Source organism: Xenopus laevis, chromosome 1L (assembly GCF_017654675.1).
Source record: "Xenopus laevis strain J_2021 chromosome 1L, Xenopus_laevis_v10.1, whole genome shotgun sequence".
Taxonomy (NCBI): domain Eukaryota; kingdom Metazoa; phylum Chordata; class Amphibia; order Anura; family Pipidae; genus Xenopus; species Xenopus laevis.
Window position 1 is genome coordinate 62758726 of NC_054371.1, and position 16271 is coordinate 62774996.

The following is a 16271-nucleotide window of genomic DNA, read 5'->3' on the forward strand; positions in this document are numbered from 1 at the left end:
TAGATAGATAGATAGATAGATAGATAGATAGATAGATAGTGAGTGAGAGAGAGAGATGATAGATAGATAGATAGATAGATAGATAGATAGATAGATAGATATAGATAGATAGATAGATAGATAGATAGATAGATAGATAGATAGATGATAGATAGATAGATAGATAGATAGATAGATAGATAGATAGATAGATAGATAGATAGATATAGATGAGAGAGAGATGAGATGAGAGAGAGCAGTGTCCCAGAGCTGAGCTAGAGGACAGTTCATGTGTGTGGGATTAGAGAGGGGTCTGAATACCATTGGTGGGCGCCAGACAGGGATAAGGGCAGAACAGAGGAGATGTTGGTACCACCCAGCCCCTCCCCTCCCACTGATACCTGCCCATTTAGTCTCACCTTGTGCCCGTGTGGGTCTCTTACAGACAGTCGTTGGCAGTGACTGCAGACAGGACGCAGTAGGAGAGCAGCAATATTCCATGCTCGAGGCATAAGCGGACACCCCGGTGCAGTGAGAAGCCAGAGAATGGAGAGTCAGACGCGGGCCCCTCACACTCTCCTACCCACAAGCTCGCGCTACCTCTGCCTGATGCTCTTAGTCGCTGTCAGCGGTGCAGCTGCGGAGGAACAGTCCAGTTTGTCCGGCCCGGATAACATCATAGTAACCAACCGTAGGATCCGGGTGCCCTTGGGCAGATCTGTGTTCGTAGACCCAGTGGAAGACTTGGTGATCCAGGTGCAGCCCGGAGACAGCTGTGTCCTCACTGTTTTGGCCAATGACCCCCTGTCCCAGAGACCCGGCTTCTTAACTCCCAAGCGATTTCCGTGCGATTTCGGCGCTGGGGAGGTGGAATACACACACCTGGGCTCCCGCAGTCCTTCCTCGGACAAGGTGAGGCTGCAGCTCAAGTACGACTCCCCCACACACACGTGGATCGTACCATTCGTGCTTGAGGTGGAGCTGATGTTCCAGCAACTGGAGATAGTGACCCGCAACCTGCCGCTAGTGGTGGATTCTCCGCGCGGGACCAGCCTCCCTGTGGATAAGAAGGTGCTGGGCTTCTCCTATGATCCCAGCCGGGAGTCGTGTAAGATCACTGCGCTGATTGGCACAGGGGGGCTGCCCAGGTACGGACTACTTGTCAATGGCACCGCGGCCCCCCAGCGCACTACTGACTGCGCCACTTTCATCAACTCCGGCCTCCGCTACCAGCACACGGCTCCCCACAACTCCCCCAATAGAGACCACGTGCCGCTGCTGGTGCAGCTGAGTGACGGGCCCGGGGCGGCCAGACAGGAGCACTTCCAGCTCACGGTTATGATTAAAGGGGCAGCGGAGAACACGGCGCCCCGGCCCAGCTTCGTGTCCATGATGATGATGGAGGTGGATCAGTTCGTGCTCACGGCTCTCACTCCCGACATGTTGGCGGCTGAGGACGCGGAGTCGGAACCGGCCGAGTTGATCTTTAACGTGACGAGTTCTCTGGATCCGGACACGTCGGGTTTTCTGATCAGCACAGACGATCGCAACTTGCCCGTGACTTCTTTCTACCAGCGGGACCTGATGGAGCTGAGAATCGCTTATCAACCCCCGGCCAGTGAGTCGTGGCAGGAGCGGATCATCCAGCTGGAGATGAATGTCATTGACACCGAGGGGGCATCGTCCGATCACTTCGCCTTTATGATTGTAGTAAAGCCCATGAACTCGCTCGCACCACTGGCCACTCGCAACGCCGGACTCAGACTCCTGGAGGGTCAGTCTCGCCCCCTGTCCGGCCCCGGCCTCAACAACCTGCTTATAAGCGACGAGGACAACCTGGAAGAGGTGAGGGTGAGTGTGGTGAATGGGCTCCGACACGGGCAGCTGCTCCTCGGTCACACTCACAGCCACAAAGACTTCTCGTTCAGCGCAAACGAGCTGCACTCGGGACTGGTCATTTATCAACACGACGGCAGCGACACGTACAGCGACAATATCATCCTGAGACTGGACGACGGCCAGCACCGCGTGGAACTGCTCTATCCCATCTCAGTGGCTCCTACTGACGATGAACCGCCGGTTGTGAATGCCAACACCGGCCTGAACTTACGCGAGAAGGGTCTGGCGCTCATCTCCCCTTTCATGCTCAGCGCCACCGACATCGACTCGGAAGATTCCACCATACACTTTGTGCTGCAGGAGCCGCTCGGCCGACTGGGGGAGATGGTGCTGAGACAAGCCGATGAGCCCGCGGGAGAGGAAGGCTGGAAATACCTGCCCAGGGAAGGCTTGTACGAGAGGCCGGTGATCGAGTGGTACCAGAAGGATATTCTGGACGGGAACCTGCACTACAGACACGTGGGGGCGCATAGTCCCACTTCACTTGTGCACCGGCTGCTGTTCGTGGTGCTGGATGACCATGACCCACCGAACCAGTCGGAGGAGCAGGTGTTTCTGGTTCGGATTGAGCCAGTTGATGACATCCCTCCCGAGCTGTACCCTGGCACCACCCTACACATGACTGTCAAGGAATACGAGCTGACCCCCTTCAAGAAGAAGCACCTGCGCTACACAGATCTGGACACAGATGACCGAGAGCTCAAATACACGTTGCACAGCGACCCCAGGGACACCGACCCCAACCACCCCACCCTCACTGGACACATCGTGCTGAGCGACAGCCAGGAGGTCGAGGTGAGCCAATTCACACAGGCCCAGATTAACCATCTGAAGATCTCATACAAGCCCCCAGAAAAAGAACTGGGGATAGCTCCCAGGGAACTGCAGTTTAACTACACCGTGGAGGATGCTGAGGGTAATTCAGTGCAAGGGACATTTACTATATTGTTACAGCCAGTAGACAACAAACCTCCTGTTATTACAAATACTGGTTTCACTGTCCCAGAGAGGGGCTCCTTCACTCTCACCAAAAATGAATTGGATGCTACAGACCAAGACACAGACAACAGCAACATTATTTTTAGCTTGTCTCAAGCCTCTCAGCATGGGGAGTTACAGTATCAAGGGGTGCCCATGTCCTTGGGAGAGTCCTTTGCCTTAAATGACATTTCACTGGGTTGGGTATCATATGTTCATAGTGGAGAGGAGACCACCAGCGACACCTGCTCCCTGGTAGTAAGTGATGGAGTGCATGAAGTTCCTATCACAATCCGGATTAAAGTTAAACCAGTGGATGACGAGGCGCCCACCTTGATGCTTTCTTCAGGTCTGTTGGGGTCATCCATTGAAGTCTTGGAAGGAGGAGAGACTGAGATTACCAGTAGTGTAGTTCAGGGCACAGACCCAGACACTGATGACTTGATGCTCACATTCATTGTGGAGGAGCCTCCCAGAAAAGGTGATATATTAGTCAATGGAGTTACCACCGAGAGGTTCTCTCAGCAAGATCTTCTTAATGGGGCTGTCACCTACAAACATACAGATGGAGAGTTAGGGCTTCAGAAGCAACAAGACTCCTTCAATCTCACCCTCTCTGACCTCTCTGATGAGTGGGTTGTGGGAGGAAACAAGGTGCAGGGAGTGAGGGTTCAAGTCACTATCTTACCAGTGGACAGTGAAGCCCCAGTTGTGACATTAAAAGAAAAGTTCTCTGTTTTGGAAGGTGAGAAAAATGTCATCACCTATGACTACCTGGACGCAGAGGACAAGGACACCCATAAAGATGACATCTTGTGCACTATTATTGTCCAGCCTAATTCTGGCTATGTAGAGAACATTTCACCTGCCCCTGGTTCTGAGAAGTCTAGGGCTGGGATTCCAGTCAGTGCATTCACATTAAGAGATATCCGACTGGGTCACATTCACTATGTTCAAAGCATCCATCAAGGTGTAGAACCTCAGGAAGATAGATTCACTTTCTACTGCTCTGATGGCATTAGCTCTTCCCAGCGCCTTTTCTTCCCCATAGTGATCATCCCAACCAATGATGAGAAACCTGAAATTTTCATGAGAGAGTTTGTTGTCATGGAAGGCATGAGCCTGGTGATTGACACCCCAATCCTTAATGCTGCCGATGGAGACCAGCCACGAGATGAGCTTACTTTTATAATATCCAAGCCACCACTACACGGTAGGGTGGTCCAACAACAAGCAACAGGCACTGTCCCCATTCTGAATTTTACCTTAGAAGAAATCAAAGAGAGCTCAAGCATTGTGTATGAACATGATGATTCAGAAACTAAAGAGGACAGCTTTGACATTATTTTAACTGATGGAGAACACAGTGTAGAAAAGAAAATCCTTATTATGGTTATTCCCATGGATGATGAGACTCCAAGAATGGCCATCAATGATGGACTTGAAATTGATATTGGAGAGTCAAAAGTTATCACAAACAGGGTTTTAAAGGCTACAGATTTAGATTCTGATGACAAGTCATTGGCTTATGTTATTCGGTTTGGTCCCAGCCAAGGTTTTCTGCAGCGCTTGGACAAGTATGGGTCAGTGGTTGGTAATATTACCTTGGGAATGAATTTTACTCAGGATGACATTGACAGAGGTTTAATTCGTTATACCCATGCTGGTCAGGAAGGCATACGGGACCTCTTTAAATTTGATATAACAGACGGAACCAACCCATTCATAGACAGATACTTTTATATTAGCATTGGCAGCATTGATATTGTTTTCCCAGATGTCATTAACAAAGGAGTCACACTCAAAGAAGGAGGAAAGGTGACTCTCACTACAGACCTTCTCAGTACAAGTGACATTAACAGTCCAGATGAAAACCTGCAGTTCAGTATTACAAGGGCCCCAAGCCGCGGTCACTTGGAGAGCACTGATGCCCCTGGTGTTCCCATCACATCTTTTACTCAGCTTCAACTTGCTGGGAATAAGGTCTATTACATTCACACTGCAGAGGATGAGATGAAGATAGACAGTTTTGAGTTTGAAGTGACAGATGGTTATAACCCAGTGTTCCGTACTTTTAGGATCTCTATTACTGATGTAGATAACAAAAAGCCAGTTTTAATGATAAATGGACTAGTGGTCAATGAAGGAGAAAATAAACTTATCACTCCCTTTGAGCTAAGTGTGGAAGACAGGGACACCCCAGACAATTTGCTGCAATTTACAATCACTCAAGTACCTGTTCATGGTCAGATTGTATTCAACAACAGCCACACAGTTACCACTTTCACCAAGCAAGACCTGAATGAGAACCTCATTAGTTACAAGCATGATGGCAGCGAGTCCATAGAAGATAGCTTTTCCTTCACAGTCACCGATGGCACCCACGCAGCGTTTTTTGTACTCCCAGACATAACCTTTGAGAGCAAGAAACCCCAGATGATGAAGATCAAAATACATTCTTTGGACAATGGTGTACCCCAAATTATTGTCAACAAAGGGGGTCATACTCTTAGAAACATGCATTCTGCCCAACTTGGGTTCACCATCACCAGCAAATCCTTAAAGGCAGAAGATCGAGACAGCCCTCACAAGATGCTCAAATACAGAATCCTAGATGGACCTAAACATGGGTTTTTAGTCAATATGGACCATGGCAATGGCAGCATCAGAACATTTACACAGGGTGAGTTTCATTGAGAAAAATACCATCTTCTTAGCTGATTTTTTCAATTTAGTTTCAAAATAATGTTAATAACAATGATAATAATAGTTGTGATGATTTTTAAATGTGCTCAGAACAAGCAATGAAAGCTACATTATGCATATTCTAAACAGTATTATTACTAGTAGTACAGGTATAGGACCTGTTATCCAGAATGCTCGGGACCTGGGGCTTTCCGGATAACAGATCTTTCTGCAATTTACAACTTCATACCTTAAGTCTACTAGAAAATCATGTAAACATTAAATAAACCCAATAGGCTGGTTTTGCTTAAGTAAGGATTAGTTATATCTTAGTTTGCATCATATGCAAGATACTGTTTTATTATTACAGTGAAAAAGTGGATCATTCGGATAAAATACAGTCTATGGGAGACAGAATTTCCGTAATTCGGAGCTTTCTGGATAACAGGTTTCCCGATAACGGATCCTATACCTGTAGTACTGAACATAAAATAATAGTAAGGTCTTGTGTAATGCTCATATGATGTATTTTATTTGAATCTCAATGTAAAACAGCTGTGATTGTATTTTTCTCCTCATTCCATTCATTGATTTGTTTACCTGTGGTTTCTGTTTGCTAAATAGGCGACATTGATGACATGAAAATCTGTTATATTCTGAAGGATGGTGACAATGCCACAGGAGATATTTTCCATTTCTCAGTAGAGGATACAGGTACAGTTACTAGTATTTTTGCATTATTATTACAATGTATTCCTTATATTTCTTGTGGTTTTATTTACATTTGTCCTATAGCAATGGTCTATTTTAATGTAACATTTAAATATGTATGTTCCTAGTGCTACTTGTGCCGTAAACCTCAAATCCCAAATGACTAAGGAGACAGGTAGTGATGTATTGTTATTTGCTACATTTTCATGGACCTGTCTGAACAAGCCTAGAGGCACACATTCACACAACTCCTAAAGTATCCGGACTGAAAGATCTGTATCTTAATTTAGGGGCAGTTAGTGGAACAGACTAGACAAGCATGTCTGAATGTTTTTGTAGTCAGGAGAAAATATTTATTTATAACAAATTATTTTGCTTCTTAAAAGAGTAGTTCACATTCAGGTTAACTTTTAGGGGCACATTTACAAAGCTCGAGTGAAGGATTCGAATTAAAAAAACTTCGAATTTCGAAGTGTTTTTTGGGCTACTTCGACCATCGAATGGGCTACTTCGACCTTCGACTACTACTTCGACTTCGAATCGAACGATTCGAACTAAAAATCGTTCGACTATTCGACCATTCGAAGTCGAAGTACTGTCTCTTTAAGAAAAACTTCGACCCCTACTTCGGCAGCTAAAAGCTACCGAAGTCAATGTTAGCCTATGGGGAAGGTCCCCATAGGCTTGCCTGAGATTTTTTGATCGAAGGATATTCCTTCGATCGTTGTATTAAAATCCTTCGAATCGTTCGATTCGAAGGATTTAATCGTTCGATCGAACGAATAATCCTTCGATCGTTCGATCGCAGGATTTGCGCTAAATCGTTCGACTTCGATATTCGAAGTCGAACGATTTTAGTTCCTAGTCGAATATCGAGGGTTAATTAACCCTCGATATTCGACCCTTCATACATCTGCCCCTTAGTGTAATATACAATGGCTTATACAGTATTTAGTAACTTTAAAATTGGTCTTCATTTTTTATGTATATGAATTATTTGCCTTCCTATTCTGCACCTTTCCAGCTCACTAGTAGGGGTCAGTGACCCTGGCATCCTGACCTGCTGCTGTTTTTTTTTTTACACATATCTTTCTATCTCCTATTTATCACCTAGTCTCTTATTCAAACTATTTCCCAATTCCTAAGGTAAATTTGATCATAGCATCATGATAGCTGCTGAAATTCTAAACTGGAGAGCTGCTGAAAAATATTTTAACTTTAAAAGATAAAAGATAACAGAAATTTTAAAGGGATGTCATGGGAAAATGTGTTTTTTTTCAAAACGCATCAGTTAATAGTGCTGCTCCAGCAGAATTCTGCACTGAAATCCATTTTTCAAAAGAGCAAACAGATTTTTTTATATTCAATTTTGAAATCTGACATGGGGCTAGACATGTCAGTTTCTCAGCTGCCCTCAGTCATTTAACTTTAAATATTCATTTAACTTTAAATATTAAATGAAATAAACTGAATTCGCCCTGCAATGGGTGCAATTTACATGTATTTTGCTTTTAACTTGAGGTTAATATGGGGTCTTCTTTTACTTTTAAAAAAGTCTAGTGAGACATAGGGTGGTAGCTTTTGGGGGTGCATATATATATAAGGTGGCACCTCCTAGATAGTATATGTGATTTTGTACTAGAGGGGTACAAAATGTGTCAGGCTAAATTTGCGGTTTACTGTCCTTGCATTTTTTACATTTTACTGATACAAACTCATATGATTATTTCTTTTTATTTGGTGGCATGAGGCTTTTTCTTAGTAGGTGTGAGAGTCTGCTCAACCAATATCTGTCCGAAAATAGTCCAGATGTCACTTGGGCAAGTTTGAAAATCCTTCAGTACTAGCACAACATCTGTAGGCCCCAGAGCCAATTATTGGATCAGTCTGATTTGGCCCAACAATATGTACATTTATATTTTAAAAAGTAGTTTTTAGTTTCAGTATCACTTTAAGCCCAATAACCTGTGTACACAGTGCTAAGCTAGGGCTAAATACAGATTGGTGCTGCATGTAAGATGAGGCTTAGAAATTGAGATCTCACTTAGCTCTGATTAGTACATGCCCCTCCCAAATGCCCTGTGAAAATGTTAAGAATTTGGTACAATTAAATATTTCAGCCATCAGCAGTTAATACAAAGGAACAGACTAGGCCAGAAATACACTGCACATGCCACGGAGGTGCCATTTGGTAACCGTGGCTACAGTACAGCTGGAAAGATCTCTAGAAGGAGCCAATAATCAATCTGCAAATCCATGGTGCGATGTAGATGGCCTCTGGCCAGAAACTTTATGACAGCAATTAAAAATAGAGCTTAGCCCAAGCCAGCTGGACAGGGTTGGCATGAAACGGATTCAGTTGGTTATGCTCACTTCTCTGTAACGTGCTTTACGGTTATATACTGTAAGTGATACAGGAAAATAGATTTAATAGCGCTGCTCAGGATTTTGCCTTGAATTTCAACTATTTAGCTAATCTGTTAATCAATGAGTATTTAATTTTGACATTTTATATGAATCACCAACTCATTGCCCAGAAACGCTTTAGGATTTATACTCTTCCTTAAAAACATTATACAGTTAGTTACTGAGAGAAAATATCATGTTGTTTTATAATCTCTATCTAAAACCATAAGAAAACGATATTAAATAGAGCACAACTAGAAATATACTGTATGTCACACGGGAAACAAAACATTCGTTTATAGGATAAATTAATAATCCTAATTGCTTATTCATCAGTTTCAGCACCTTCTTCTGTTGATTTTCTGTATTATTTCTATTATTCATATACTGCCATTATTAAGTAATGTGCCTTCTTGCTACAATATTCAATCTGAATGGGAAGGCAGGTTTAACTTCAACTGTCTCCTTTTTATGCCTTTTAAAAAGTAAAATCTATTTGCTCTGCTATAGTAAATAGTTCAGTACCTTCAGGCAACACATATCCTTAACAGTTTAGAGAACCTTTGCCCTTCTGAACAATCCTTGCCCCGGAGAGCTTTGCTTTCCTTGATCTAAACATTTCAGAAATGTCACATGTTTTATCCTTTAAGGGAGGTTAAAGGACATCTGCAATGTCCTGTTTTCAGGTCAGGCTAATCCACACATGTTCAGAGCTTCCAGATCAGGAGATGTTGGGAGTTCTCTGTTGGTTTCAGATCTCTATCTTATTTATTGCCTGATATTATTTATGCAAATTGCTGTCAAATATGTGTGTGAAGTAATTTGTCATTTAAGGAAAATCTGACAATTTAACACTGGACACTTAAGGTGGGGCTATAAAAATATTTTAACTTTTCTGTCCGTCCATCTTTGTCTTATCTCCATGAGCACTGACCTGCAATTTTTATGTACCTCCTACTCATTCAATAAATACAGCTTCCAAAATCCCCTTACAGCAGACTGACAGGAGATATTGGAAATTGCAAATCAACATTTTCTGGGAGACCATAGGTTGGGCATCTCTGCATAATATAGTGAATAAAGTACCCCCTCTTGTAAAATATAAGGATATTATAAGTTACCGAGGAGTTTCATGACCATATAAAAACATGAGGCCGAAGGCCGAGTGTTTTTATACAGGTCATGGAACTCCGAGGTAACTTCTAATATCCTCATATTTTACAACTGGGGGTACTTTATTTATTATAATACACAAATTTTAGTGAGTCATGTGACAGAAATTACATCACTACTCACCGTTTATAACTGATGACATCAGAACTCACCGTTTATAAGGATATAATTTACAGGATATTCATGGCTTTTGTGTATTATATCCTTATAAACAGTGACGTAACTACTTGCCGGCGGGCCTGGTTCAGGATGGGTACCCGGGCCCCCCTATCGGGCCCTCACCCCTATGAATAGTCCCAGAGTGCTGCTGGCGTGCGCGCTGCAAATTCTTCCCTGCCCAGCTACCCGCGATAACTTTTATCTCAGCTCCGGCCGGCCTGGTTACGATTCCACCTCCCGCACCCCTGGAAGTTACGCCACTGCTTATAAACTTAGTTTAGGGGCACTTTATACTTACAAGATGCTGGAAAACATTTCAAATCACCATACTATGAGGTTATACCAGCATGGGGAAAACTTGGTGTGATAGATTCAATGAACACTATGCCTGGGTCTTCTTTTGAGCAGTTGTATCCAATTTGCCAGGCAGAAGTCCCATTTTTACTCAGCTGAGACTGAAGGATGACCTTTTCAATAGCATGCAAAGTTAATGGTGCAAAATAGAGAGTTGACGGGTGCAATATACAAGGAGAGGCCTGTACTTACTGCCTGGTCTTCTGTCCTTACATTTACAGTACAAGGTGCAACACAATACAATACAAAAATATGAATACGGCAAATTATTATTGTTGCTTTAAAGGGGTTCATCACCTTTAAAGGAGAACTAACTTCCCCTCAATAAAAAAAAGCCACATGTAGGAGCTTATGGGCGCCATCTTCCAGGTCTTCTGTCTTCTTCGGGTCCTCTTCCCTTCTGCAATTTTCAGAACTTGTCGGTGCATGTGCAGTTGATATGAATACCAGACTGCTCCAACTGCACATGCTCCAAATACGGAAGTTTCCTTCCCAAAGAAGACCGAAGACTAAGATGGTGCCCATGAGCTCCACTGTGCTACTCTGCTTAAATAAGTGAGCATGCTGTCCAGGGGCACTTTCTGGAATAATGCACTATGACGGTAGGAAGCAGGGAGGGGTGACTATCTAGGGTAGAAGATGGGGCTTTTCTTATTGGGGGGTTTAGTTCTCCTTTAAGTATGATATAGAGAGTGATTTTCTGAGACATTTACATATTACTTGTGGTTTTTGAGTTATTTAGCAGCTCTCCAGTCTGAAATTTCAGCAATCTGGTTGCTTGGGTCCATGTTACTCTACCAACCATGCATTGATTTAAATAAAACAATGGGCCTCAATAGAAAAATGAGTAATAAAAAATGGAAATAACAATAAATGTATAGCCTTACAGAGCATTTTTTTTGATGGGGTCATTGACCCCATTTTAAAGCTGGAAAGAGTCAGAAGAAGAAGGAAAATAATTAAAAAACTATAAAAAAGAAAATATGAAGGCTATTTTATAACATACTAAAAGTTAACTGAAAGGTGAACCACCCCTTTAATAGGCAAAATTCTGCAGACATTTTAGCACATAATACTGTATCTCTGAATAGTAAATGAGCCCTGATGTCTCTTACAAGTTTAATGGTTCAACACTGCAGCAAGCATTGCTAAGCCTGAGGACATTGTCACACTAAAGAGTCTAGACAAATTACGTGTAATTAAGGTTTAATTTTGTTTAATTTACAGGATTAATCCTTAATATTTTGCAGGTATTTCAATAGACCAAACACTAATTTGCAGCAAATAAATCACAGTTTTCTTGCTGAAACATATTGGATCATAGGGATGGCAACCTGTCACTCACATGGGATTATAATGCTAAACCCCTCTAACTGGCAGAACCAGCATTGTGTTTACAATGTGAGCAGAGCTGCCATTCTTCCACAAATGCAATCATACTTGAAGCACATGTACGTTTTGTTTCTTTAAAAATGAACCACAAAAGTCTTTTCATCTCTGTGTTTGAACAGGAAAGTGTATGTCATTCATGATTTTAATCCTATTTAAATCTACATTTGTCTCAAGAAACCAATGGGAGCAATAAGTTGGGCACAAAACAGCAAATATTTGCATTGGTGAAATGTGGTGAAATGCAGAAGCCTAAAGGAAAATGTCCACAGGCCACCCCTCCTTAGGTTAAAATGTCCACTTAAATAAACTAACTGAGGCTCCCCTTAATTCTATTTTCACAGTACAGGTATGGGATCTGTTATTCAGAAACCCTTTATCCAGAAAGCTCTGAATTACTGATAGACATTTTTTTCTTAATAACAATTACACAGTACCATGTACTTGATCCAAATTCATATATAATTAATTCAGAACCGGCCTATTGGGTTTATTTAATATTTACATTTTTTTAGTAGATTTAAAGTATGAAGATTATCAAATTATGAAAAAATCCTTTATCTGGAAAACCCCAGGTCCAGAGCATTCTGGACAACAGGTCCCATACCTGTAATGGGTTGAATGGTCAGATATTGCATTATTGGGACATCCATGCAGATTGCCAAATACCTTTGGGGCATTGATTTATAGCCCTTATAGTCTGCAGAGATCAACTGTAATCAAATAAAATTTTAGGACAGTCTACTGAAGTCAAAATCTCTACTGAGAAGTCAAAATCATCCAAACCACCTGACCACATCTGTGCACCCCCCACAGTGACATACAGAGGCTGCATCTGTTGCTGACTTTAAACGCAACCCATACTCCATACAACCATGGAACTGACAATTATTCAGAATAGAACTCAACAACTCTTTTATTTATATAGGATTTCAGAGTTGTCCTTAGGGCAGTGGCGTAACTAGATATTACTGGGCCCCACAGCAAATTATTTTTCAGGCCCCCAAAATGTTTAGAAGTTGACTTGTTTCTCCACTATTTATTGAAATTGTATATGAATTAGGGCCTTGTGGGGCCCCTATACCTCCTGGGCCCCCCTGCAGCCGCAGGGTCTGCTTCCTCTATAGTTACGCCACTGCCTTAGGGGAACAGAGGAGACATGAAAGTTCAAACGTTCATATAAATATGCCCCCTTCTTGAAGCCTTGACCACATCTTTATCTTTAGACCGATTCAGCAGCTTATCTGCCTGTGCGTGGTGGCTTCCTTTACTATCCTTACCTCAAGGAAACACAAAACTGCAATGTAGGATCCTCCTCCTTACCCATGGAACTACGTAAAACAGAGAGATTTGTTGACATCTATAAGGCCAACTCTCACATCTGGGGAGTCTGGGAGTTATAGCTTTGACTAGCTTCACCTGAACTATGTGCCACCTGGATTGCCAGAAAAATGGCAACATTTCCTTCCTATTAGGTTTTCAATCTGTTAAAATCCCCAAGTATAAACAAAGAAAAACATTAAAGCACCCCTTTTGTGCCCATGATAACTCAGTGTGAGTTCCCAAGTCTTTCGAATTTATTGTTTCCAGAGAAGTTATGGACACATTCCCGGCCATTAGATTTAATCATCGTGGCTCAGTTTCTGCAGGCAGACTGGCTGTCTGGGAGTAAATATTTATTAGTTTTTACATTAATGCATTCATTGTTCCTCCTTTTGAAAAGTAACCCCACTGCAATTATGCTTTAGTAAGTCTCTATGACGATGTAATTTTGAAAAGGAACGGCTAAAGGCCAGGCATCTATACATTTCACTGCTCCACACAACCAAATGCTTAAGTCATACCATTGAAATAAACAATATAACCAACTAAAATATAACTGCCAGACACACTAAGCACAGTATTGTGGCTATAACCTGAAGAAATAAGATTGGATAGTGATGCAAACATCCCCATTCTGCAGCATGGGTCAATATTGGCCTAAATAAGTTCAGGTTACACATTCAAATAAACAATTAGTCATTAGTGATCCAGAAGAACCAAGACACTCCATATCACTGCCAACATTACAGTATAGATACTTGTATTCAATTGTGTTGATTATTAGCTATTACACCCAGTATTATCATCTCACTATTGCTGTAGCGGAGAAATATATTTTAAAAAGATGGTGTCAGAGTTGAGCTGTACTCAAGTTCTCCCCAGCCGTGACTTGGATACCTGAAAGTGTAGCTTGTTCCCCTTGTGTTTTTACCTGTGTACCACAAATTACCAACTTCAAATACAGTAGAACCCCCATTTGATGTTTTTAAGGGGACCAGAAAAATTTTGTGAAATCCAGGAAAATGCATCATGCATCATATACTGTATTAATGGGACCACAAAAATTGAATAAAATGAGGGGAAACTTAAAAATCGGGGATGTAAAATTGAGGTTTCATTGTACATTCGTATTTGGTTTGTTTTTTTGATTACTATTGCTTGAATTCTTTGCACCTTACTTGCCTTCTCCCTGTGGATTAATCCCCTGATTACTTTCTGTTTGAACTAGACTGACCATTTTTTATTTAGGTTTTGGCGGTTTCTCTTTCAACACAGGTACCAAGTAACATCTCCTATATATACGTCTATATATACCTATACAGACTAAATAGGACTTATTGATAGTATTTTGCCTTTTTTAATAAAAAAAACATATTTATTGTTTTGTTATAAAGCACTTAGGGATCATTGTTTTCTTTTTATCATTATTAAATTTGTAATCTTAATTCTGGCAGGGAAGAGCTTTCTTCCCAGAAAAAGTTGTGATTCCAACTCTATACAATAATGTGTGGGTTAAAATTTACACTAGGGGGCCGATTCACTAAGGGTCGAATTTCGAAGTTAAAAATACTTCGAAATTCGACCCTCGGATTGAAATCCTTCGACTTCGAATATCGAAGTCGAAGGATTTAGCGCTAATCCTGCGATCGATCGATCGAAGGATTTTCCGTTCGATCGAACGATTAAATCCTTCGAATCGAACGATTCGAAGGATTTTAATCCAACGATCGAAGGAAAATCCTTCGATCAAAAAATCACAGGCAAGCCTATGGGGACCTTCCCCATAGGCTAACATTGACTTCGGTAGCTTTTAGCTGCCGAAGTAGGGGGTCGAAGTTTTTTTTAAAGGGGAAGTACTTCGACTATCGAATGGTCGAATAGTCGAACGATTGTTCGTTCGATTCGTTCGATTTCGTTCGAATTCGAACGAATTTAACCAATTCGATGGTCGAAGTACCCAAAAAATACTTCGAAATTCGAAGTATTTTTCATTCGAATCCTTTACTCGAGCTTAGTGAATCAGCCCCTAGATGTATTTGTCCTGTAATGAACTGATCATGTGAGCACCATTAATGATAAAAAACGCATTTCTGATTTAGGACCTTCCTTCAAAAAGAATGCAGTCAAAGCCACAGAATGAGTGTTTGATATCTAATATGCTTAATTCAAAACTCACCAGTAGATTTCTAAAGATCCAGGCATATATTTAGTTAACAAATAAGAGGAATGTCTCAGTTAGACGTAATTACTTCTAGTACTGTGAATCAATTATGCTTGACTGCCATCTCATTAACATTTTATATTGATTTTGTACCCCCCATCAAAGTTGTGTAAAGACTTTTCAGGAATTAAAGAAGATTATTTTGCCGGGGACCACCCAGCACAGACTAACAAAGCATAATTAGGCATAGATTTAATGAGCTCTGAAGTGCTGGAGTGAGTAAGTTGCTGTTTCAATCCAACAATATAAGCTCCTCTATTATGAAAGCAATTAATTCCCATGTGAAATTTCCAGTGTTCTTTTGCGCAAAGGTGTGGTTATGAGAGAAACGTAACAGTATAACAATTATTTTATGTTCCAAATAGTATTATATGAAACAAAGGGTATCAGAGGCCAAATAAAAAATACACTGTGTATAAGTTTATCTATAAGAAGTCCATGTAATTCACAAATGCTGTGTAGACTTCCTAGACAATGTTTGGGCCCAGAATAATCTCTGGCTCTCTGTCTCTCATTTGAACCCAAGTTTGAAAAATATTTTTTCTTGTGATTAAAAGTGTCCCTTTTAGTGGCATATAATTCATTGACTCAGCTTGGCAAGAGTTATAGAGTTAGCTTGTTACTTTGCCATATATGATAGCAGATTTCCATCAGTACATGTACAATATATTGTGTAGAATTAGTATTATTATTGGTAGTGAGTCTGGTGGAACTATTTTAGATAGGTATTTTGATTTCTTTCTTTAGAAGAATATTGGTAAGTTTTGAATAATGCAGTTTAAATGACACATAAATGAGCTTCAATGTTGGTGCTGAGAAACAAGCAAATGTTGTTTAGTTTGCCATTAGCTGCCCCCATTAGGTGAAGCCAGGGAAGAAGGGCTCAGCAGATAAAGCAAGTCACCATTCAGTGAGCTTAACAACCTGGTCAAGTGTCTCCCATTAATCATATACATCCATCAGCTGCACCTAATAAAAGGCTTGTACTGGCAAG

The 16271-nt window shown here is 41.4% G+C and overlaps 1 protein-coding gene across 1 annotated transcript in view; it reads left to right on the plus strand.

The window, feature by feature from the left end:
- The first annotated feature begins 307 nt into the window (after positions 1-307).
- Positions 308-16271, plus strand: part of frem3.L (FRAS1 related extracellular matrix 3 L homeolog) — a 50292-nt gene continuing 34328 nt past the window's right edge. The window contains exons 1-2 of the mRNA XM_018242332.2: positions 308-5539; positions 6166-6255. Coding sequence (XP_018097821.1) covers positions 526-5539; positions 6166-6255 — 5104 coding nt within the window. The 5' untranslated portion in view covers positions 308-525. The remainder of the gene's footprint in view (positions 5540-6165; positions 6256-16271) is intronic.